This window comes from Anomalospiza imberbis, chromosome 23 (assembly GCF_031753505.1).
Source record: "Anomalospiza imberbis isolate Cuckoo-Finch-1a 21T00152 chromosome 23, ASM3175350v1, whole genome shotgun sequence".
Taxonomy (NCBI): Eukaryota; Metazoa; Chordata; class Aves; order Passeriformes; family Viduidae; genus Anomalospiza; species Anomalospiza imberbis.
Window position 1 is genome coordinate 3,309,187 of NC_089703.1, and position 26,777 is coordinate 3,335,963.

General features: G+C 42.0%; 1 protein-coding gene across 1 annotated transcript in view; it reads right to left on the bottom strand.

The window, feature by feature from the left end:
- Positions 1-1,234: 1,234 nt before the first annotated feature.
- DHRS3 (dehydrogenase/reductase 3) overlaps positions 1,235-26,777 on the bottom strand; it is a 35,290-nt gene continuing 9,747 nt past the window's right edge. The window contains exons 4-8 of the mRNA XM_068171446.1: positions 6,673-6,816; positions 5,883-6,002; positions 4,933-5,171; positions 3,798-3,923; positions 1,235-2,635 (exon numbers count right to left, since the gene is read on the bottom strand). Of these exons, the coding sequence (XP_068027547.1) occupies positions 2,551-2,635; positions 3,798-3,923; positions 4,933-5,171; positions 5,883-6,002; positions 6,673-6,816 (714 nt within the window). The 3' untranslated portion in view covers positions 1,235-2,550. The remainder of the gene's footprint in view (positions 2,636-3,797; positions 3,924-4,932; positions 5,172-5,882; positions 6,003-6,672; positions 6,817-26,777) is intronic.

The following is a 26,777-nucleotide window of genomic DNA, read 5'->3' on the forward strand; positions in this document are numbered from 1 at the left end:
CCCCCACTGTGACTGCTATTTGACCCGCTGTCCGCTCCGGGACCCTGAGGGAAGACAGAGGGAGTTCTGTGTATGAGAGGAGAGAGATGATGAGCCTCAGCTACCTCCTGACTTGTTTATATTCATCAGAAAGAAATCAACAGCACTTAGTGTGTAAGACAACTCTGGAGATAGGGAACATTTTTTGTGTGGTGCAGGGAAAGAGCAGATCTATTTAAGGGACAGGATTTGGGGATGAACGGGGATTCCAGTGTGTGTTTTTACCTCACTTTTGCATTAGGAAGTTACCAATAAACAGAATCTCAGCACAAAGGTTTAATTTCAAGGGGACACTGCTCTTTCACCACAGTTGATTGCACTTGCAGCTACAAGCCTGGCACGCCCAGCTGGGATTAATGAGAAACTGGAATGGATCAGAGAGCACAAGGGGAAGTTCCTCTCCCAAACCTCTCCTGATAAACCTGGTACCTTCAGTATTCCAGGCAGATCCTGGAAGAGTTCTCCCCTCATGGCACTTGACTTTTCAGTGAGACAGGCTTCTCAAAAAAGACTGAGAAAAAATAAAGCTGGAAGCATCTATTAGGGTGGGTCTCAAAATCACAGAGATTGAAGTTTCTTTTCATTGTCTCCAGAGAGCCTCAGACATCCAGGAATTCCAAGGAAAACTGCATTTTAAGAAACATGTTCAGAGATGTCACAGTGCTCCAGGTTATAGTTCTGCACTGACTCAGGCAGGAGAGCCCCTCCAAACACTCACCCAGGCAGAGGGACTTCAACAGTGGCACTTCTGGCAGCATCTTCCTCTTGGAGAGCTCCAGAAAGGAGAAATCCACTGGTCTGCAGTAAGGTCAGACCTGATTTTAACATTCACACCTTTGCCTCTCAGTAGCAGGTCTCCATTCTACATGGCAGAACCAAAGGAGTATTTTAAAGAGAGCTCACAGCTTTTCTGCTGTACCTCAGAAGTCTTTTAGGAGATGATATATACTGTGGCATATAGGTTTTTTCCTCATAATATTTTTGTGTATAACCTCTTGGTCTATGAACATATACTGCTTTTCCTTTCTGTAACGTTGCATTTGAATTTGCTGAGCTTTTGACAGATATTTAGGTAGTCAGACTTGCAATTCTGAGGTAGGGAAGCACTAGAAATATCTGCTTTGCAGGTCAGGGTGCTCCTTCAAATGATGCATTTTACCCCAAGCCATGCAGGACATCTCAGAAAAGCTCGAAATTCGAGTCAGGAGCCCTGAATTCACTCCTTTAATCACACATCCTCCCTTGAGACACTTCATTCAGGTGTCTCCAGTTGGACTTGCTACTTCCTGTATTGCAATTTTATTAATTTCTCTGTTAGTAGTGCTCCAATGTGCTGCTCACTGCATTTTGCATAGGAATGCAGTGCTGCCCTTCCTAGGCTGTCAAAGAGAATATTTCATTACAAAAATAAATAATGTCTAGCTGCTTCTGGCACCTCAGTCCAAGCATATTTATCACTTTTGGTTGATCAGTGCCTGATTCAATGTCCCTAAAGCACAATGGGTTTATTCCCAGATGAATTCAAAATGCATTTAATCAGGTCTTTGCTAAATGTGCTCCCAAATTTCACATCTCATGAACACAACAGCACTGTCTTTTAGAGCATTATTCCACTTCACTGCGCAGATTGATACAATGGATTTTCCTCTGCATGGATTATGTCAGTGAATGTATGTTTGTACAAGAAGCAGGCTCTAGTTTGAATTCTAGATTTAGTTCATCCCTAATGTGCTGCTGCCTACACGTGTGGCAATCTGGGATTAACACTAAAAATATATTTATATTTTAACAGAAATTAACAAAAAAAAAATCAGAACAACAATTTCACATGTGAGTTCAGTGACAGAAAGAATCTTCCACTACTTAAACTCTCAGCTCTGCTGCCTGAGCCTTCCTGTCCAGCCTCCACAGGGGAAGTACAACAGCTTTTTTGGGCCCAGAAAGAGAAGTCCTGGGTGGCCTTTAGCAAAGAAAACATTGCTTCATGGTTTGCTCCTTCCCCAGTGTGCTGGGAACAGCTTCATCATGGGATGGAAAGAGAAGAAAGAGAAGGAAGCGTCCATTAAATGTCCATATCTTTTAGTTCTTCAAAGTAATTTTGAAGTTCCCCATTCAAAAAGCTGAAATGAAACCAGTGGCAGTTCCTCTGGAGAGAGGGCACGAAGTGTGCTTGGGATGGGATGTGCTGCCTCTCCACTGAGACAGCCCACAGACACTTAAGAAACAAAAATCACATCTTAAAACTATGAGTAGATTTAACAATTGAACTCTAAAGAATTAAACATCATAGAAACATTTCACACTTTCTGTTTTCCTTTCCAAGGGTCCATAGTCCACTCACTCAATCCTGTGCAAAGGTCATGTTACTATGGATATGACCTGCAAGAAATGTGTTGCCTCAGAGCAGCACAAGTCACATGAACAGGCTGAAAGCCAAGACTTGCTGATTCACAGTCCTGTAGGATTTTCATGCTTGTGCTGGGTTCACTGCAGAACAGTCCTTGTGCCAGCCTATGTTCGTCCTTTAAAAGTGTTCATGCAGGTGTAGCTCCCAGAAAACTTGTGGATTTCTTCAAGTGCTGCCTGGGGGAGAATGCTGGTGTAGAAGCAGAAAGAAAAGGAGAAGATGAGACAAACCCTTCAATCTGTTCTAATGAGAGATATGTAAATATGCATTTATGGACATAAATACACAAATGTTAAAAAACCAGCAAGTGAGAGACACAGACAAAACTGGGCATCAGTTTCCTTCTGTGAGGAGGCTTACAGGGAGAAAGTTCCATCCAGTCACTCCTTCTCTACAGAAATATTTATCCAAAAAAGTCTGTAAAAGCTGTAACTTGGAAGACACCATTATGTTTTATTCCTTCTAAATACTATACTGTGATATATACAGATTTAACCTGAATTCTCTGGTTAACCTGCCATCTGGCTGTGCTAGGCATCTGGCCTCCTTATCCTAAGGTATGGATACAGACCCAATTTCCTGACAGCTACTGTAAAGGAAAATAACCTATTCTTACAATAAAATGGAAAAGCCCCTTTTCTTGTTGACAGAATTTCTGGGAACTTTTACTCCAAATTTTACATTCAGAGCAAAACATTTACCGTGAATTATTTTTTCTTGTTTGAAATGCAGTACTGAAATTATTTTCCACAGAAGTCTTATTGCCTTGTTTCAGTTCCTGACTGCAGCAGCTTTTCCAAAGGCTATAGTGCAAACTGTCATGGAAATACAACAGTGAATGTCCTTTCTCTGTGGTTCTTCCAGGATATTAAGTTAGGATTTTTTCTCTTAGGCACCTTAAAATTTCAGTCCTGATCATACACAAAAATATTGATTTAATAGTTTCACTGATGTAACAAAGGCAATGCTCTCTAAATGCAGGTGGAATGTCCAGGCCTTATGGTTCAGAAATCCTGCACAATAAAAAGCCTGAAGTCCAACAAGTGACTTAATAAATCCCAATCAACTACCTGTGTAAGTTAATTATTATGAAACTCCCTAGACAAAAATCCAGTTTACACCTCAGGAATCCAAATTTTGGGAATGAAACTGGTTTCATAAGGGGTTAAACAAAGAGAAGCCATCTCCAAAGGGAATCTCAGAAAGTGTCTCCCTTTTGCTCCCATGACTTTCTTTCAAGGGAAGAGATGAGAGAGCAGTTCCAGTCAGCCTGAGCTTTGCCTCAGGGAACAGACACAGAGCCAACCCTCCCTACATGGCCAGGCTATTGCTGGGCAAAGGAAATACTCACCTTTTTAGGATAACAAGAACATGCATTGTCCATGGAAGGAGCAGGAAGGCTTGATTCATCTGAACAGCTTCTACCGTCCTCCTCGCCACTGTCTCTGGCTTGAGAGGAGGAAAAAGACTAGGGAACCTGAGTAAAGAAAGTAAAATAGTTACAGGTGAACCAAGCTCCTTCTTTAAGGTGGCACTGTCCAAGTCCTGTTACTCAAAGTTACTGCTGGTAACTGGCCTTCAAACATGCCCAGGACAGGCTATGTCTCTAAGAGGCAGAAAATTCCAGTTCCAGCCAAAAAGCCCAAAAGCAGAAAGCCCAGTTCCAACTAGCACTACTGGGTTAGCTAAACAGTTAAGAATGTACATGTTGGTGCCCTTAGGGAGAAGTGGCAGAGAGCAATCAGAGCCCTGATTCAGGGCTTTCCTTAATTTGAATGCAAACCAATACCAAATGCTGCCTTTTCAGTGATGGTGTTTTTCCTTTTACTCTCTGTTCCTCTTTGCTTGATTCAAATCCTTGACAGGTGAAAGACAAATATTTTCCTCCATTGCTTTTAATACCAAACATAAGGCTTTTCCCAGCTCCTGCAATAGCTTGACACTGCAGATTTTCTTGACTAAGAGAGCACAGTCTCTATTAAAGGTTATTTTATCCACTGTAAAAGATTAATTTGGACAGCCATTACTTGCTGTCTTGGACAGGGGTAAAAAGGAGGTACTGATAGTCTCACTTCAGTAAGTGGCTGTCAATCCTTTCAGTAGGAAAGGATTAAGTATTCTAGTGAATAAAGAAGGAACTTGTACTGTTAATTCTCAAGTAATTTGTAGACTGGTCCTTTTGCATGACCTCGATTGCAGATGGCTTCCCCCTCCCTCTCTGGTATGGCTTGAACACATGCAGGGAAAAACAGCTTCCAGTTCTCTCAGCAGCAGTCAATGTCTCCCCCAGCACAGGGTGGTGCAGGAATATCCCAGCACATTGAGGGAACCAGTCTGATGAGTCCCAGGTGGCCTAAAGTGACCCTCTGTTCCCAGGCAGCCAAATGAGACATCAAATTCTCTTAACTAAATGAAGCATTAATTAGGAGTGTATTCTGATGATTCATTTAAAATGAGATGCTTTATTCTAGTTCCCCTGGACTGACCTGATTCTCATGCCCTGGAACATCTCTGTGCTGGTGTGGAAGGGCAGGACTGTGGTGGCATTCACTCCAGGACAGTCCAGCAGTCCCAGGGTCAGGCTCTCCATGAAAGCAAAGGACGCGGCTTTGGAGGTGCAATAGTCAATGGCACCAGGGATGGCTGACAAGGCCAGGACAGAGTTCAGGCAAACAATGTGCCCATTCTGCAGCTCCAGCATCCTTGGCAGGAATGCTTTGGTGGTCTGAAGAATAAGAGAGTTAAAAGAAGAAAAGAAAAAAAAATTGCTTAGCAGTGATACAACAAAAACAGCACTGACTGAAAAAAAAGGTGACACAGACACAACAAGCCCAAGTGTTCCTGTTCATTATATGACGAAAGGAGTGGCAGAGGACCTTGTTTTGTCATTTTCTGAGATTCTAAGTGGGCAAAGTTTGTGTAGAAACACAAGAAAAATCTTTCCTAGCACATATATAAGCAGTACTCCCCAGATAAAGGCCATGAACAGAGTGGCCTTCTATGCTTAAGAACTTTTACGGGATAAAGTGTTCAACTAAGTGATGAAATCACAAGAAGCTCTTTTTCATTTCTATTGTCTGATTCAAAATGGACTGAATTTCACAGCTCCCTTCCCTGTAGTCCCACACTCCTCTGATGTTCCCTTCACATCACCATACAGGAAACTCCTCTGTGAGCTCAGACTTTGACAAAGACATCAAATGTTTTACTGGAAATCAAAGAATGGGAATAAAGAGCTTCAAATACTGAGTACTACTGGAAAAATTATGTTTATTTTTGACCTCCTTCCTCTGGCCTTTGCCTCTCACATTGTTTTTTCTCTCTTGTTTTCAAGACAGACTGGTTTTACCCAGCGTCCCTTAGAAAGACCTACTGACTGTAATCTGTCACTCTCCTTCCCAACTCTGACTACGTGGGACACAAGAGCTGCTCTCACCCAGAACTGTCCCAGGGTGTTTATGTGCTGGGATTTGAGCAGTGCATCGTCGTCGCTGTCCATCAGGCTCTTCCCATGAACCACAGCAGCATTGTTCACCAGGATGGTGATGTCACCCACCTGCAAAAAAAAAAAAAAACCTTGTGACAAACGGTATCTCTCCTCACAAATCAGCCATTTCCACTAGAGCTGAATAGCCATTATTGCCCAAATGCATCGTTATTTTCATTGGTTTTGACATTCTTGCCTATGGGCCTTGGAATCCTTTGGATCACCTCATATAGGTAACTGGACTTTGTACAATCTTATCTGCATGGTCACCCTTCTTTTTTCCCAACATTTTTTTTTTTTCTCATCAAATACTGAATCACAGAATCACAGAATCTTTAAGGTTGGAAAGACCTTTGAGATCATCAAGTCCAACCATCAACCCGGCTCCACCACTGTGTTCAGCACTAACCCATGTCCCCAGCTGCCACATCCACATGGTTTTTGAACACTTCCAGGGATGGTGCCTCCACTACTGCCCTGGGCAGCCTGTTCTGATGCTTTACAACCTTTTCCAGGAAAATGTTTTCACTAATATCCAACCTAAAACCTCCCTTGGTGCAACTTGAAGCCATTTCTTCTCATCCCGTCCCTGCTCCCTGGGAGCAGAGCTGGACCCCCCTGGTTGCACCCTCGTGTCAGGGAGTTGTGCAGAGCCAGAAGGTCCCTCCTGAGTCTCCTTTTCCTCAGAGTGAGGCCCCCAGCTCCTTCAGCCCCCTCACAAGCAGTGTTGGTCCCAGACCTTTTCCCGCACGGCCTTGGCTTGCCGATAGACTTCCTCACGATTCCCCACATCACAGATGAAGTAGTGGCACTCTGTCCCCATCATCCTGATCTCCTCCGTGGTCTCCTTCAGGCATTTCTCAGTCCGACCCCACAGGATGATCTGCAGCAAAAAACTTTAGTTAGAGTCGAACTGCTTCTGTTTCATATCTAAAATAATTAAAACATGCTTCTGACTTCAACAGTTTGATGGAAATCTTTGATGTGTTTTCACTGCCAGGGCTGTTGTTTTGCTTCATTTAAGAAAAGCAGTGACTTTCTGTTACATGGGGAGTATCAAGTGGGACCTGTGTTCCACTGCTGATCCTCTGTTTACAGATTTTTTACAAGCAACACAAGCTAAAACAAAAAACTCAGACCTTAAACCTAATGTGACCGGTATATGGTACGTTTGGAAATTTTTCTGCATCAAGTCATTTCAAAGCTCTCCCTGTTTTTGCTATACACACTTACAGAATGACAAATTTATCCTAAAACCACAGACCTTCCTGAATATCTGGTGTGTTCTCTATTTCTTGTTTTACATGTGGAGATAAAATCTGCTCTGCAGTAAAATGTATTTTTTCAGCCTAGTAATTACGTGCCATGCTGATAGCAGGCTGGTGTCTCAGGTGCATTTCAAACAAGTGTTCATCCTACAACAGACTTCTCAAGTGAGAAATTTCAAGCATGAATTTATTTTGCAGCTCCTATATGCAGGATTTCACTTGCCACTGCCTTTTAACACAATAAAAATTAAACATTGCTTCTTGTACAAAGAAAATTCAGAATATTTATAGAACAAACATTCAAATAATGGAGCATGGATCTGATTTACAATGAGACATAAGCAGCCAACCCTATCTGCATTTCTAGACCATCAGTGAGGTCAGAAATAGAAATAACTTGAAAAGTCACCAGGTTCATTAACTTTCATCCTTGGGCTTTGTCCACTACAATTCTTTTTAGGGAGGCAAAAACATCAAGTTTGAGATGGGGCTTCCACCACTGTCCTTCAAACATTAATCTGCAGCTAAACAGCTGTAACCACAATATTTTTTCTGAGTACATAACCTTATTTGCTATTTTTTAAGGCTACTGGAAGGAATATAAGTTCATCTCTGTTACTTAAGACATCTATGAATGAATTGATCTATGGTTTTTGCTCTTCAATTAAGTGTTCTGAGCAGTTATCATGTTATAAGTGGTGAGTCAGTGTTGTTCTGCAAAAAATAAATTACTGAATGGAGCACGTTACTGCAATCAGCTGACTGTTCTGTGACTCTAAGAGCAAGATCCAAAAGAGAGAGAGGAAATGGTTGCTACATTGAAAATGCAAAATTATGGTGCTATTTCCAAGCACGTGTGATCCAAGATTATAGTTCCTTCTCACACAACTGTGTACTGAGTCTCTATGAATCTGACCAGTATATTGATTTTTAATGGTTAAAAATAAGCACACTTACAGTTCAAAGATTGAAGAATCTTTGAGTTTTCTGAAAGTCGAAAGAACAGAAAGAAAAAGGTCTGAATTGCATCACTGCTTATAGCTCAATCCCTGCAATTAACTTAATAACAGCAATATAAACATAAAAAAATTATGTGTGCAGTATTCTTACCCCACAACAAATCTCTGGCAGGGAGCTTTAACATGCTTATTTTTAAGGACTAGCTAAGCTTATATCATAACTGGTACTAAAACTAATCTCTGGCAGGGTCAAAGAGCTCTTTAGTGTGCCCGAGCAAGGCTAAAATGCAGAAGTACCCAAATCCTCAGCCACTTCCTAAACAAGTTACATTTACAATTAATCCCATTTCCATGTCCTTGGCACATCTGTGAACACAAACACACCCAGATTGATAAGATTTATATCCTCAAATTCTCCAGAGCACTAGCAAATCTGGTTAACCAGAAACTTCAGAGTGTGTATAAATATGCCAGAGCCATTTCATGGGAAATCTTATCTCAGGGGAAGTAATTTTCAAGGAAAAAGCTGTGATCACACTTAAAAACTATAAGAAAGCATATGGCTGAAATTGCAGCTTGTGCACTGGCCTGGCTTCTAAAGTCTCAGCGTATCACCCTTGGCCATCGGGGCTTGGCATCTCCTCAAAGCCTGTAAAACTGATGGCTATTTACTCACTTCTGATCCCAGGGCTAGACCGAGGAATATTTTTCATGTGTACACTGCAGACTTGAAGGGAAATCAAGAACATGTGAGAAATTTCACAAGCTCTCAGGAAGTATTTACAAAATACTGCTCAGCTGCGAGCACATGCACACTTGCTCTCCCCTTCACAACCCACATGGAAAGGGGGAGGAAAAACCTCTGTGGAAAGGGGAGGAAAAAACCACCACAAAATGTCACCTGCAAACATCGAGTTTGATGCCCACAGAGTTTTGCATCCGGGTGAACTTCACCCTCTTTGCAGGGTTGGATTAGTCAACGTACACACTAAAAAATGAAGCGACTTGTTGAAGAGTGATGGAAGGTAGAACAGGAAGAGGAGAGAAAGAGAAATAAGAGAAATAAGGTGTCAGACAAGGAGACTGTAAGGCAGGAAACTGTGCTCACACATCTAATACTCCAGCGCTTCACACTGCTATTGCTAAATAAAAAGTAGATCCCTCACTCTTCACTTCAATCTGTTTCAAACATCCATACAGCCTCCTATTCCCAGGAGCTACCACTGATGCATTGAATGTCAGGAAATATACATGGAAGAACAGTTAAGCAAAGGACGACCTGTCAGAGGAACATCTGTCTGTGATACAGCTCTTGGATATACTATTTTTTATGCCCCAACAGTTTCATTGAGACCTTTAATATCCTATAGGCAAGTCTTGCAAGGTGACCCCGTTAAAATCTGGGCCATCTGGGGAAGACAGAATTTGCTGCTTATCCTGCTGACAACATTAATTTCAACACTGACTTCTTTCCATGAGAAGATTTTGTGTCTTTGATACTGTCCACACTCAGGTGAAGGCTTCAGCCTGTGTAAGAGAAAGGCAGTAAATAAAAGACCATTCTTTTGTGAGAGGTCCCTGATGACCCAGTGGGAAGTGAGGGCTCCTGCCGTCATTTCTGCTACTTTTTACAGATGGATAAAACTCAGAACTCAATACAATGTGCTTTTGGTCCAAATTCAAGCCTGACTGCTCCTATGAGATCATATGAGACTCTAAATTTCTCTCTTACATCTGGCCAGACTGAATTGGCACAGGCTTCCCCCCAGCCTCCCAGGACATCAGATCTTACAGCGAGACAAGTCTGGAGTTGCTGCATTTGTCTCACAGTCGAGGCTTCTGTTGCTGCTGAGCATCTTTAGGAAGGGCTTGGTTTATAGTCTTTCTGCATAGGCAATACAGCAGTTTTCTGATGTTTCTGATGTTTTTTGGGTCCTTACTCCCCCCGACTGCCTCCTGAGATTTGCTACAAACTCCTCAGTTCTCTGCCCTCCTGCATTTACCCTTTTCTGCAAAATGTGCCATTAGTGATGACCATCCAGTGCTCCTGAACAAAGCCTGCTGCTCCCTGCTGACCCACCGTGGGCCTGGGGCTGTTTGCTGCTGCCCCGTGAGCTCCAGTTACCCAAACACTTGGCTCTTCACTTCCCTTGGGATGCAACCCTTGGGATAAAGGAGTATTATTCTCTGCTCAGTAAACATCAAGAAAGGCATCACTTCGCTTCACCCTGCCCCAGCTGGGATTCGAGGGCTCTGCATTCATGAGGAGTCCAGACCTGTGGTTTCAGAAATGGTCCATTTTATTAGGAAGCACAATTTTTCAAATGTAGACATGGGGCTCAGAGTCTGGTTTGTCTCCTCTTTCCTTTCTAAGTTCAAGTCTAAATTGGCAATAAGTGTGTCCCAAATGGAAGCTGAGAATGACTCCAACAGACACAGAAGTTCCTGTCTGGACAGAGGAAAATGAGAAGCAATAAGGAGAGGCACTGTGTTCATGATTTCCCAGCCTGTCAGGATGCTGCACAGCCACCCATTCACTGTAACTTAGTGGTGGACAGAGGAATATTTAATTCGCATTTTGGATAAATTCTTGGACAGAGAGTTTTCCATCCTGGAAAGAATCCAGCCCTTATTTCTTCCCCCCTCTTCATCTCTCGCGATCCTCCCCTGCCTGCCTGTTCCTGCTGCACCAGACACGCTCTCCTTTCACAGAGTTACTGACCAGAAAATTGGCAGGGCAGGTGCCCGGGGAGGTGGATAATCCCGCTGCGAGGCTTCCTGCCCACGCTTACCTCGGCATGACCCTGGGCTGGCAGCAGCCAGGGAGGCAGGTGGAATGGGAAAGCCATCCCTGACACTGCAGGCTGCCGGAGGCAGCAGGGCAGGATCCCGCCACCGGACACAGGGAAAAAGAGATTTATGATGACGGAGGAACTCCACGTGCCCTCCTCCCCTTGATGAACTTCAAAGTAGGCAAGGGCTGTGACATCACGCTTGGTGCAGATTTTCCCAGGATTTATTAATGGATTTTTGCAAAACAAACCTTATCTGTTGATCTGGAGTCACAGAACTCCTTATCTGACCTTAGGAAAATCCTTTCAGCTGGAGGGGCAGCCACTGTATCCTCTGCTCCCGGAGGATTAATTCTGGATCCTTTAACTCTGGGTTTAATCTGCTAATGAGGCCTGTCCCGAGGTCGGAGGGGAGTCAGAGGGAAGGGTTTTGCTGCTCTTGGACTAAGGCAAGGCTGTCTAACAGAGACCTGCACTGGCTTCACGCCAAAAGCCCCAGTCCTGCCTGCAGGGCCAAAGCCTGACTTTCACCATAACACAAGAAGAGTTATGCTTCTGACCACCGCAAAATCAGATAAGGCCACTAATTTATATAAACTGGTCTAGACTGAAGCTAATATCAACCACAATATAAACATGTGATCAATGCTTCTAGAGACTAAAGGATATTACTAGTGCAGGACACAAGGTTAGAGCTAATTTAACATCATTTACAAGGCTAGTTGACTTGTTCAGTCCGATTTTACTGCTAGCACAATTAAAGAACAGCAGCAAAGGAATGTTGCCCTTTTCCATCGTCAATTATTTTGGCACTGTATCTCCAGCAAACCTGCTGTGCTACAATTTCTGCCTCCAGTGAGCTGGAGCAGTACTGGAAAGGTGTCCTACCACAATTGCCACTGTTGGGTTGTATCTGAGTAAAGAACTGTTCACTCTTGGTCTTTTACAGCACAAGGTGGGCTGTGATTAGCAGATATAACTTCCATTCTGAAAGTTTCTCCATTTTACGATTCACTAAGCAATTCTCTGATACAATCTGAAGACACTGAAATATTAAAGCGTTGCAGAGAGACACAAATGCCCTTCCTGCCTGATCTCATTATTGCTGCCTCCACAAATCAACCACGACTCCCAGCCCCAGATCAGCAGAGGTAGGAAGTAGTTGGTAGGTCAACACATTTCATTCCCCCTTTCAACCTCCTTCCTAGTCCAGGGGAACAAAAGTTGCTCTGTGTGAGCTGGTATCTGTAATTGCACAGACCTTTGTTCAAACACAGAAAGCCTTTCTGCGCCCAACACTCAGAGTTCCTGCATACTTTTAGGAAGTACAAAGTGTAGATAATCCACTGAAGTATGCCAGCCTTATCCCCCTATATTCACAACGCCTGGCAGTACTAACTCACACTCTGTCCTGCGAAAAAATGCATTCCAGTGTGTCCCATAATCCTGGCAGAGTTTTGCATATCGTGAGAAAGGGAATCTAAATCCCACAGCCTCAAAAGCTCCACGTCTTTTGCCTGTCAATGGCAGAGGAGTTTTCTCCTCCACCCCTTCCCCTCTCCTGGCCCCAGGCAAAGGCAGGCAAGTTCTTTCAGGAGTTCTCCATGGGAGAGGCAGCTAAAGGCTGCTTACTGGAAGAGGGAAAGGTGTGGCCCTGCAGTGTGAAAAGCCAATCTTTGCTTTAGAAAGGAAAAAAAGAACCTTGTGATGCCTGAAGTAGGTCAAAATACTTAACCCAGCCCCTTAGTGACACTTCTGTAAAGGTAAGCAAACAAAACAGGCCGGTGGAGAATTCCTCTCAGTTCCCACAGCGAATATCAAAGCTGCAAAGGAGAAGGTATGAGAAAAGGTATGAGAAAGTCGCATGTTAATGTGGAGAATCAAGAGAGTAAGCCTCTGTATCTATTTTACATGCAAGCTTTTCAAGATTGCTATTTAGCAATTGTAAAGCCTGTAAGAATTGAATTTAAATTTAATTCTGCCACCCCGGTAAACACAAACCACAGATTTTATTATAAACTGGTTTAAGTCCAGGAGTAACATATAGTAATGAGATTAAAAGTTAGGGCTAAAGAGACTTCAGAAGGCGACTAAAGGAGTGAATTCCAATCCTTTTAGTCTGGGGTCAGAACTTTTATTAGTTTATATGTTGACTTAGCACTCAATGGGATTAACATTATTCACCTAAACAACAGTCAATTCCAGATGCACCCCAGTTTCTTTTTCCCTCTTAAAAAAACCAAACAGCACCTAAAAGAAATCACAGAGGAGTATGTCAACACCTGCCTGCTGTTCAACAGAAAGAAAAATGGAAAGAAAATGTGTGATTTTCTGTGTGCACATCAGGCAAATGCAAATCAGGCATTTAAGGCCAGCTCCCCCTGAAGAAGGGAACAAATGCCCACTGTTCTCACAGTCAGGACTATGTAAGGACAGGTGGCCCCATGCTGCCTTTTTTTTTTAATTTTTTTTTTTTAATTTTTTTCCCAGTGTTTCTTCCAATCGCTTTCGTCTGCAGCACGAACTGCGACTCCAGACTGCCTTGGGAGCAACTCCTGGCAGCTCTGCTCGCAGCGGCGGAGGAAGGGCAAGGGTGAGGGTTGTTTGCAAGGAGAGGTCAGGCAGGAGTCAGCCTTTACAATTCCATTAACGCTGGGGCAGGGTCAAACCGAGTGCACGTCCCAGCAAAAGGCACCAAGTGGCCGCAAGCTGTCGCCCGGGAAGGTCCCTGGGAGCAGCTGTGGGGCAGGAAGGGACAGGCTGGGAAGGGGCAATGTCCTGCCACGCCGTGGGCGAGAAGCGGCGCCGCTGCAGGGATGCAAAGCACACCAAGAAACACCCTGCAGCAAGAAGTGGCGAATCTGGGCGTGGGGAGAGGGCTTAGCAAAGTTCTGTATTTGAGGTAAGGCTTTGGAGACAACCACCAATGGAAATGTAATACTCCACCCTGCAAAAATAACTAGTGTGCTGCTGCTGCCGCCTCCGTTTGCTTGGCACGGCATCCCTGTAATCCAGATCCCTATAAAAACGTCCACTGAGATCTCAGGAAATTGTGGGGAGCGTAAATATGCAGGTGCAGAAAGCCCTTTTGTCCTGCAAGCGCAGCAGACAAGATGAAGGGATAGAAAGTCAGCAAATAACATTTCCAAGAGGAAAAAGAGGCTACTATGATGGTCCGACAGGACATTACAGCATCACTGAAGTTTAGCTGTGGGCACATTCTTCTTCCAAAATGCTGCATTCTTATTTTTACTTACTGCATGTAATTCTCTGGGTAAAGAACCTGTGGCAGGTTAAAAGTTCATGTTAGAGGGTTAGACATTTACTACAATGCAAAGTTATGTCTACACTGAACAATAACTGTTCCTGGAAAGCTGAACAAATCCAAAAGTTAGATTAAAAGGTAATGTTAGGAGAAAAGGACATGTGGAATTAAAAAGTGGCTCCAATACAGTATTATTTCACCTGACTGGGCAAAACTGCCCATAAATTGCCTCTTCAACCAACAATCAACTGAAAAGTCTGCTACTTTTTAACTAACAAAATGGAAAAACCTGACAATATAAATGTATGCAAAAGAAGAATTAAAGAGCTACAAACTGGGTGCCAGTCAAAGTGGATTCTTCTGTAGAGTTTCCCTTTCTATTTCTGAAATGAATTCTGGAGCAGAGCAGCCTAACCTTGAAATGCTGGGTGGTTTTAACTTCCAGTGTAGAGGGCTGGCCACTGCATGCTCCCAGGGACAGCACTGACTCCTAGGCTAGACCCTGCATGGCTTATAAAAGCATTAGTTATGCTGCATTACCAGTTTAAAGAATTGTCAGCTGTAATTCAGAACACCTTCAGTTTTGCTCCAAGCTAAATCATGATGAGCAATTCACCAGCACTTCACTTATTTTGGGGAATATACAAAAAATTCTCTACAAGCTCTATAAAAGTAAAAAATATAGATTATCAATTTGATGCTATACTCAAAACATCACTGCAAAGAAAAACTAGGGAAGGGTTTAAATTTGTTAAGCTGGGAGAAGGTTTGCAACAAAAATAGCCATAGAAACCTAAGGGTGAATAATGTTCCCAATGCTGTCATTATAAACTGCCCTCCAGAAAGGGCTAAAATATGCTCCAGATCATCCATGTGCATAATAGGATGCAGCTCTTGACTGAAAAAATAACTTCTCCCATGAGGTTACTGGAGAAGTATTGGAGTTAAAATAGCCTGCCTTAAATTTGTGTATAAACTGAACACCAGCAACTGCTCCAGACAAGCTCCCCTACCAGCCTTTCTCTGCCTCTAGAAAAACTGAACTGCTACCATTTGCAAACCATATAAAAGCTGTCAAAAGGTGCCTTTCTTACAAGAATTTTATTTGAAGAAATAAAGGACACTGCTTAGAAGAAAGCTTCAATATTGAAATGCTTAACTAGTTGCCTATCTTTTCATGTGCTTCTCAAAATGTTATTTTTTAATGGTGGCTGTTGCTATGCAACAGAGCAGAATCTCTAAAATCTATTCATGAGTTGTACAAATGGCAGTTTTTCAGGACATATTTAACTCTCTCAGTCTATTAAATCAAAGAAGGAGGATGGGAATCGGAGGACTGTAAGCTTCCGGAGCACAATTCCCCTCCAGGGATACATCGTGGCTTAAAAAGGGTCTTCCACTGATTATACAATTTTTTTCAATACACTGTTAAGATGAAGTAGCTACCTTGCTTTCAAAAAATGTGAAAACAGCACAGCTCTGATTAAATAAAATAATATCCAAGTGTAAAAACAAAAGTTATATACATGTTCATTACTTTTACCCAGAAATGATCAAAGCAATTCAAATTCAGATTCTGACACAATGGTAGTTATTTAAACAAGAGGTGCAGGTCAGGCAGTCACAAATCCAGCTTTAGCAGACTCCTAACTCACAGCTGCCTGGAAGTCACCATCTTTTGGATGTGATTGCATGTTTCTTAGGCCCCTGCAATGCAAAATGAAGTTAATTCACTTCCATGTGAACATAAAATCAATTAAGTTATCACAGAACGAGACAAACCTGACTTTCCAATAAAATAAACTATATGAAGTAACCTGGTCAGTAACTGAGATTTAGCTGAGGGGCAGAAATAGAATACTGAGGCACAATAATTCTCAGTGTGTTCCAAGGTAGTCACAAGCAGAGCTCTTTGCCTGCAGGGTTCCCTCCCTGCCAGCAGCTTCAGAGCATTGGGGATCTGGAAACTGCTCCAAGAAAGTGTGTGAAATGTAGCCCTAAAAAAACAGGCCTATTTTTGGTTGACTCACATTCACTTTTTGCTTCCACTGAAATGTAAGTGACAAACCCAACCGAAGTAGTGGCCTGAAGGACAGCAATCCCCACGTGCAGCACTGATGGATTGTCAGTGCTGGAATTGCACTTAGAAACCTGGACTCTGAAACAAATAATGCTACTTGGCCTAAATCTGAGACTCAAATGCAAACCAAAAGTGTTTTAACTGTTTTTACTGATCCCAGTGTATAAAGAAACCATTCTAACTTCATCCCAAATATATCAACTCCCTCTGAGATGGATCCTTTTTCAGTCCATAACCAGCATTCTGATCATTTAGTGTGCTTACAATTTCAACAACAACCTGAAAATGTGCAGTTTATAATTTTATATAATTTATCGACATAATTTATTTTCAGTGGTTAAGAATGTTCTGTCTCTCATTGTCCCTTTCAAGTCAGTGAGGAAGAGAAACTAAAATCCCTTTATAAATGTTAAGATGCTCTTCTGAATTTCTGGTTTTGCACAAATGCTGGACTAAGATGGGACAGTGTCAGTGGTCAAAGGCATCAGGAAAGCTCAGTGAGAGCTGTAAACAAGTGCAGTGATGTCAGGAGGAGCTGGCTGACCCACTGCTGAACTCTGGCTCTGAAGGACACACAGAGTGCCAGATCCCTTTCCCACACATGTGTGCACACACACCCCCCCACCCCTTCCATCAGAAAAGGTGTCACAGAGCAATCTGCCACAGTTGCACATCATCATCCAGGGAAATAAACCCTGGAACCCCTTTTGAAGGCTGAAGACTTTGCTTTTGAAGAGACAAACCTACTTCCATAAGCACATCAAATATAAACACAGCGCGGACAGCGGTCTCTAAGGGGCCTGGATTACAATCCAGTAACAAGCAGCAGAAAGCTACAGCATTGCACAACCAGCACGTCCCAAACCCAAAATCAAACGGCTCAGTTCAGTGAGGCAGGACTCCTGCATTTCCCAAGGGCCTCGGAAATATTCTGACATAATTCCTGACAGCTCACTGTGGCCAGAGCCAGCCCTGAACTGTTGCCATTTGGGAAAGAAGCACTTGTACCAGCTGGATGCCTTTAATATCCCACTTGGAAGAATGACCTCGTCTCCTTAAGGCTGAGTTTGTCCTCACTGGGAAGTTTTTAGGAGTTGGGTACTGGGAATTTGAGGTTGTAGTCAACATCAAACCAAGCTGCTGAAAGGGGATGTCAGGATTTTCCATTCCCTCTCCACCAAGCTTCGCCCAGGGAAGTGCTGATCAGAGACAAGCTGTCTGTGTTTACTGCCAGCAAGGAGACTGAAATGACAGACAGAAGACAAACACTAATTTAATGTTCATGTAGAAAATATCTGACTGCCCACTGATATTGCTGATCCATTCTGTTGAAGAGCATGGAAAGACAAACTGCTCAGTGTCTTTACAGCAACGCTTCTCTCCCATCATTTAGGCTCGGTATATTTGAGATTTTTCTTGAGGTCCAGTGAAAAGATTACCTAAGAATTTCTGCTTTCAGGTAAAATGGTGCAAGTTTGTCAGCTCTTCAGACACAAAGAAAATCTTAGGTGGACCTGGTGATTCAAATGGCAAATAGAACAAAGCCCAATCATAAGCACATAAAAGATCATGGTTTTTTGAGTGGTGACTTCTGCCTTCTAAATGCAGGCCTGGCCATAAAGGAGACATTTGCTCCTTAGTGAAGATTCTAAGAAACACTCAAGTATAAGATCTTCAGTGCCTGAAGCATGACTTTCTGATACAGGCCAGCACTCAGAGAAGTTCAGACAGCAGGATTCTAGTCCAGGACTTACTGGGAAAGACGACCTACCAAGATGACAAAGGGTACCCATGGATACACCTGTACTGCTCAAGAGAAGGGAAAATGACTGAGTGAAAACTCCATTTGCGCCTATTTTTCTTGGCTCTTTCACTGAGATAAGGGAAGAAATATATTATTAGCCAAGTCAAACCAACTGCTACCCCACCTTTATACAGACTCTTTCTAATCTGTAGCTAAAACTGTGTCATACTACAGGATAGTCACAGACATAGTCTTTCCAGGCATCATTTTTATACCACCTCAAAATATGTATAGTTTTATATGTTGGTTAAGGGTACTCAGAGGTACAGCTGTCACTGGTTACACACTGAGAGCCACTTTTACCTCACAGACACACACCTAAAGCACAACTGATTCAGCAGAGCTGCATTTGTGCTTTCAGACATGATTTTACTGCCATAAATGGAGCACTGACACATTTGCTCAGGCAGTGTAAGACAACAGAAATCCCTACCTTAACCAAAACAAATAAACTCTGCAGCATTGCAGTCAGTAAATTGTAATTAAGAAGGTGGCAACATAAGGGTGGCTGTTCACAAAATCCCACTGTAATTATGCATAGTTTATGGCTAAACTAATGGGATGAACAATTTAAATTAATTACCAACTCTGCCAAGGTACCCATCTATTCCCAAGTCTATTAATTAGAATCAATTTAATCCCCACTGGGATAAAGGTCAAACAACATGTAGTTGACCCTTTTCTCCTGGCGTCAGTGTTATCAGCCAATGGATCTGGCAGTGCCTGGGTCTGACTTGTTCAACTCTTCAAGATGTTGACAGGATGCTTTGAAGAACAGAGTCTGGGCCCAGCTAAAAAAAAAATCTCTAATAATTTCTGCTTTATATTCCTGGTAAGAACGGGTTTAAAAATGCCAGGGCTTATTCTCTCTCGGTGGTCAGCTCTGAGGCTGTTGTTCTCTGTCTTGAAAAGATTTTCTTTTCAGTCTTCCTTTCCTGCAGAAAACCTCAAAGCAGCAATTGTGTTAGATTTGTGTCTTCAATTTGGGACAGGAATCAAAGTGAAAGTGAACACTTAACACTAACTAGCATTTGTTACTGGATTTTAAAACAAACACTCAAACTTATACTCAATACTTAAACTCAAATACTCAATAATCATTAGCTGACATTTTCAAACTGCCCAGAGGGAAAGATACCAAATTTCTAGACCCTTGTCCAGTTTTATGAGAAGCAATCAAGAGAACTGTTACTTTTTTTCTTCTCCCCATCACTCCTGCAGAATTAATTAACTGGCTGCTTCTGTGAACTTCATCATTATCATCTATTTGTCCTAATTCTTCGATTTTTTGGGGTTTTATTTTAGGGTGTTTTTTTAGTTGCCTTTATGCTTTCATTCCTCTCAGGTTACTGTCAGGCCAAGTTCCTGGTATTTACTCTGGCAGTTTGATGTAAAAACAGATAGTTCTTGATATGCTGACTTTTGAATGTTGCTGATCTATTTGAGAAATGGAATTCAGAGTGTATTTAGAGTTCTCTAAGTTCCTCTTTTGTAATTTTACTATCCACTGCATAGTATCACTCTAATAAAGCAGATTTCCACAGCAGCCTTAAGAATAATAAAATCTTTGATTCCATTAAAATGTTTTAGTCAAATGCTTAGGACTGTATGCATGGATTATGGTCACTCTTAAAGCAAATTGCTGTGCCTGGCTAATTAAATCAGACATTAGCTCAACAGCATGTTTGATTCTTTTATAATGCAGTAAAACCTACCTACAGTGCTTCAGATGGAAACAGTTCTACAAGTCTGAAATTTTTCTAGCCTGTGCCAGAGCCATGACATAAATGCAACATAAATACTCAGCAGCACTTTTACAAGTCACTGTAGGTGATGAAACTACACAAATAAAATAGGGATGAATCACTTCAGATAAGTGGCATGAAACATCATGGCCCAAAACGTTCCTGTCAGCCCTGCAGTTCAGAAAATCCACCTTTTTCCTTCCTGTGGTACAAATGAGACTGAGAATCATGGAATCAGACTACGGCTGAGGCTCTGGACCTCTGGATGTCCTCTGGTCCAACTCCCTGCTCAAGATCAAGCACCTCATCTACTGCTTTGACCAGGTCAGCTCATTTTGAATTTCACTGCCTCCTCCTCCTCCAGCTTGCCAGATCCGAGCCTCTGTTTTCACTTTCTAGGTATTCACTTTCACTTTACCCATACTCCCTTCACCTTTCATTTAGCATTAGGTCTACTGCAGCCTTTACCTCCCAGCATTAATTTTTAAAACAACCTGTTTTCTACCAAACTTCCCGCACCTCTCTAAACATTCTTCAAAACTCTTTACTGCTACTTTTCAAACCTCACCTTAAAACTTCCATTGCTAAGATGCCTCTTCCAAAACTTTAAACTGGCTCAGCAAGTGGTGCTGCAGTCTCTGGTTTTCATCAGCAGAGAGTTCTGTGTTGGCACTCATTGTCACCTTTTGGTTTTTATCTCCACTGTCACATTTATTTATTCTATCCCTGCCAGCCCTGAGGTCAGCATCATCTTTTGCTGTTGCTCTTATAAAGCACATTTAGCATCTTTATGCTAAACAGTCTTTGGTGTGAAGTCAGTTTTTGAGGCACTGCAATGACATTAATATATAACCTCATCTTTAAAACTTTAAGATTTTTTTACAGCATTGGCACAGTCCTTGTATTTAGTGGGAAGCCTCATTTAACTGCCTTGGTGCCAGACCTTCAGCATGTTAATAAGTGCTGGATCTTGGTGTGCCAACACAGCATGGCCTCAATTGGGACAATATTTTCTCATTACATCACTGTATCTTGATGGGAGATGACAAGACTGTAACTCTGCAAGTACCACTTCTTGTTAACATTATTTATTCTCCTTACAACATATCCAGCAGCAAAAGACAGGTATGTTCCAAATTATAAGTTAAAACAGCTCCAGTCCAAGCTGCTTCACAGACACCAAAGATCTGAGAGCTGATAAATCCTGGTGGTGCCTGCCAGGCAGAGACACTTATTCAGCATATTATTCCAACTGCTGGCCTTGGCACCAGCACCCAGCACAGGCTTCATGCCATCACAGCCTGGGACTCCAAACAAGGAGTCTTGTGCCCATCCTTAAATCCAATCAACAAAGTAGGGAGCTGCCAACAGGAAGCCATTAAATAAAGCTGCCGTCAGGATGTAATCTTTGGAGAAATGAAGCCTTTCTGGAGACCATAAAGCCACCCAGTCAGATCTATGCTCTCATAGTTTACCAAAAATTTCAAATTAATGTATATTTCACATGACGTGGAAAAACATTCACTCCCCAGCTCTTCTCATGTACTTCTGGTTGCTGATAAGTTGTGACACGCTCTACTGGTTCATTGTAAGATTAAGTGCTTAAATTTAAGGAAGATTAAAGTAACCATCATTTAACATATCCCTGAAGCTGCTGCATTCCTATGGTGGCTTCTTTCCAACCACACACACAACAGCAGAGATTAATCACTTACAACCTCATATTTGCACTACAGGTAAATATTCTCATTACACTGAAATATCTACACATAGAAAATGTGCACTTTCCTTTTAGATTACATTATCCTTTTCACACAATGTCAGATTGTCTTTTCCAAATGGTCACTTTTTTGCATTTCAGAGAGACTGCACAGAAATCCATTAGACACATGGGCTGTATGTCACTGTGGTATCACCACAGGGCAGAAAAAGCATTCAGAATGGGGACAGATGCTTACCTGGCAACAGTTTCTTAGCACTGAAATTGAAATACATATATATATATATAAATATATAAATTTTACACTGAGTCTTTTAAAACCAGGCCACCTTAAATGTAGTGCACCACACTGGCATATTGCACTGGGTAATGTACATCAGAACTGTGTCCTGTGTCCATTTCTTTTATGAACCTAATTTTAAAGGCTTTTTGATTTCATTACATTAAGTCATGATGCCTGCTAAAAACAAGTACATGGTGATTAATCAGATTCTGAGGAAAATCAGGTCCTCTCAGGTCTGAGAGCGTGCCATTTTAAACCAGCTCTTTCCCTTCCATCAGGGCTAATATTCTCTGGGGTGGCCAGATCAGGTCTAGTCATGTTCTGAGCTGAGAAGGAATGAATGTGTCAGAAATCAGTTATTACTTGCAGAACAAAAGTGTCTCCTTGACAACTGGCCCAGCACATGGGATTTTAAAGCTGACAGAAGCAGAAGGGCTTCCTAGGGTTCCTGAAGGGATCTCATGCCTTCCCCACTCCCCCAGCACACGGTCAGGAATTATGCACTTTGTACATTACAAAAGAAAGGGTTCCAGGTTTGGAACACATCTGGATAAAGAAGTCTGGGGCATATTTCCATTCCAGTGCACCAGGAATTTGATGCCAGGCAAGAGATACTCTCCAGTGCAGTTTAGCAAGACTCTTCTACAGGCTCTGAAAGTGCAACCAGAGATGAATGTTTGAGAGTGACCAATATTTTAAGACATTTTGGAATGAGAACTCTTACTGAATCCATGGGAGACTCTCATATCTTTTGTCCTGCACCTCAAAAAAAGTCACAGCTCTGAAACAGCAGCAGTGGCTGTCTTTTGCCCTCACTTCAGGAGATTGGTTTTAATTTAATATCCAGCTCTAGTCACAGTGCAGTTGATCATACAGCACTGGTATGTGTTATAAAGAAGCTTTTAGAAGGAATATACTAATTCATATGAATCAGGACAATAATATATGGGCCATTCACTTAAGAGTTGGACTCGATAATCCTTGTGAGGTCTCTTCCAACTCAGAGTATTCTGTGAAATCTGTGAACTAATATGTTAATGTGATTCGTAAAGACCAAAGTGAAATATTCATACACCCACAGATGCAATTTGTGTGGGAGGAGCATGCCATTGATAAACTCATCTCAAAACTTGCCAAATTTTCCATTACTGGGAATACAAGGCTAAATTCTAAGACCTGATACCATTTTCTTTACATAACTCCTCTCCAATACTCTCAGCCTAAACACAAAATAGCCTCAAATCTTACTCAGCTAAACCCCTCCAATTACACAAGGCTTTCAAGCACTTGTAATTCCTCTGAGGTTTTCAGTTCTGTTGGAGAAAGTGAAACACTGAGGGAAACTCCAGGTTCCAGCAGCAGTGTAGGCTTGCACAGTTCTCATCCATCCCTTCGTTGGTGTTACTTCCTCCCTCAACTTCCCAGCCCAATTGTCACTGAACTGAAAGAGGACAGCATAACCAAACAACAAGAAATCTTCCAAAATGCAGACACTGAGTTCTGACTTTGAAAAATGCTGCGAAAATACCAATGGAAAGAACAGTTGAGATTTCAGGGCTGTTGGGTTTTTCTGGAAAGGTCCTTGAAACTCTTCCAAAGTAACTGTCAGATAAACAAGAATACTAAATTACATTCTAGAGCTGGGGAATCTGTTTCAGTCCTATTATTAACATCTTTTTCAGTTACTTTTATTAGGTTTTGTTGACATTTAACAATGCAGAATACCTAAGAACCAAGCATCCCTTTCCTGTTCAATCATACCTCAAATTAGATAATCTGTGAACAAAGTAAATTAAAATTTACAAGGAGAAATTTTAGAGATCAAAGTTTTCTGAAAGAAAATCTTACAAAGATCAAGACATACAAAAGACACAGGAATCAAAACTTCTTCACTAGAGACTATCAAAACCAGGACTGACAACTTGCTGGCAAAGGCACTATACTGAAACTTCTGTAGGAAAAGCAAATAGCTTTGAGGAAACCAGGCACAGTTTCCCACTCGACTGAGCAGTGAATGAACCCATTCAGCCCCTACACCCCCTGACTGCTCACATCTGCAGAGGGCTGTTCTCCAACACAAGAAATACTGTTCAAAGGGGCCAGTCTTTCCAATATTAACTGGATTATACAGTGCAGGCTTTGCAAAACACCATTAGGCTTTGGAAGTGGATTTTTATTTCATAGGCATTAAATCATAAACTCATAAAAGTCTCTCCTTCTCCCATTTCATTAACACAGACATTCTCTGCCATTTTGGCTCACCAGAGTAGCAACAGCTCTGAGCCTTGACAGAGCAACCAGTGTGTGAGACTGAGGCAGAGGTGATGCTTCACTGACCAAATACTTTTAAGGTACAGTCAAATTCTCAAAGTTGAAGCAAGCAGAAGTGAGGATTTTGAATTTTGCAAGCAGCCAAGAAGGGACTGAAAGCAGAAAGTCAATTTCTCCAGTGATTCAGCCACAGCAAAGTAGCTTCTCAGCCAGCACTTATGAATCTGGACACATCTCTGGGAAGTTGGATTACAACACTTGAACACTTCCGGAGAAAAGTCAGTGCTGTTCATCCCTCATAATAACACTAACATGTCCTGGATCATCTGTAACCACTTCATCCCTGCATAGAGCTCATTCACATGCTCTTGGCTTTTTCCAGAAGTGCTCCAGGAAGCATTTCAATACACAGCGCCTCCCAGGACCAAGTAGTTCTTGACAACTACTTGAAATTACAAATGGAGTATGGATCCTCTGACTTCTCAGTGTACACTTGAACAGGAATGATCTGATGATTAAAGTCTCTCATTGCCTAAAAACTGCTGGCAGTCTTAATTGAAAAAAAACAACATACACTTCTGAAACTGCAAATAGAACTGGCACTGCTTTGTGCCCTTATTGGCTATTTCTTCAGAGGCCAAAAAAAACTTTGAGGAAAGAAACATCACTTGAGAAGGAAATGTCTCTTAGACATTTATCTATCTAAGTCACATTTGAGGCACAATGGCAGAGCAATGGGGGCAAAGCATGGGAATCAGGATGAATTTACAAGATCATGCCCAAGAGACTTCCATTCCATTAGACTGAGAATTTTCATCTCCATGCTCATCAATCAAGCACAAGACATTGTATTTCCATTTGCATAAACCCTTTTGGGATTTATTTCTTGTCATCTTCATAGCTTAAAATGCAAGATCAAATTTTACAGTAGAGGAGTTGCAGATGTGACAATTCATAATCTTGTGAAATACAACACTTGCCACCTTGCTTGAACACGGCTCCGATACATCTCACTTGTGAGCAACAAAACCAGCCTCTGAAACGGAGTGTAAGATGAAATCCAATCCAGTCTAATTACCAGAGAAGTTTTATATCCTCACAGTCCCAACTAACTTATCTTTCTGAAGATTCTAATCTCAAAAATATGGTTATATATCGCCGCCTACCTCCAAAACCCCGCCACTATGCCTGTGTGCGCAGGCGCTGGGAGCACTTGGTCAGGACTCACTGCACACCCTCCACCAGAACCTGAGCCTGTGGCACTGCTGCCAACCATGGCAGGCTGGGCTTGGCCCCACAATTCCATGCCTTTGCTGGAAGTCTTTTTTTGAACTTGGAATATGGTGACTACGCCATCTGATAATCAGAATCTGTTCTAAGTTATTAATTATGATCAATAATTCAAGCTTTGCATATTACTGTAAGGCAGTTAACACTGTAAAAAGAGAAAAACAGTCAGTTTTCACAAGCCTTATCAAAAGATGACTTGCTAGACACTCCAAGGCTTTTTCATTTCTTTTTGATTGTCAAAGGCAAAGCATAAAATTGAAGAGGAGTGCCAAGCAGAAGGTTGTGCATGGTACATGGTACTGCACAAAATCCAAAAATTTAGGGTTTAGCACAGAAGCAGGAAAGAAATGAAATCTCATAGCAAAGGGAATGGAAACTACCACACGTAGGTAAAATTGGCATTAAAACTACTAAGGAGATGAAGCCAACTTTGGTGTTCTCACCACAGGCTGGCAGGCAGTGCCACTACCAGGGGGATCAGAACTTGCTGAGTGCCAAATATGACTCACTGGACACCATGATATAACTGAAAAGAACATCTAATTCAAATTGAGTCAATGCATTAAACACCTTGATGACGCACATGAAAACATCCCAAAAGGCAAAACACCCCGAAGTTCTAACCAGTAACTAGCAACACAGAGCATTTCAGAACATCCTATGAGACGAGTACAAAGGTTCCCAGTAATTATTCTCATGTAGTCTGTATTCTTTCCTTGTACAATACATAGGGATGTTGTAGATAGGACATACAGACAGAATACAGTCTGTGTCTGTCTACAGTAATTCCATCCTCAGCTCTCTCTCTCCAACAGCTCTGTCTCCTTTTGGCCCCTGTCCCCTGGCTCCTCAGGGCCATTGTTCAGCTCCCAGCTCAACTGCAGCAAAACAGCTCTTAAATGTGCTGTAGAAATGGTAGCATTTTAATGCCAGCGCTCAGCATAGCAACCAGCCGCTCTAAATAAATAAATAATGAAGCGTGGTATTCCAACAGATAATATAAATACACCTTCAGCAAATTTCTTGGGTCCAAAGGTCAATCAGCTTGTTTGCTCTGACTCCCAGAATGTGTAAATCTCAACATGATGTTTAAACACAAACACAGACAAACATCAAAGTTCAATGCTGACATATTTTACACCTCAGAGTTACATGCCAGAATAGCTCTGTACCACACAGAGAAAACTGTAATGCATGTGTAAGGAAGTGATAAAACCCTATCCTGAACTAAATCCAAATTTTTTTCTTTAAATAGCCTCTCATTCTGTATTTTTCCTCTTCTTTCTTCTCTGTTTATTCTCATTCATCCTCTCACACAGAGAAGTATTTATGCAGCTGTCTAATTTCACCAGTCCTCCCCCTAATTA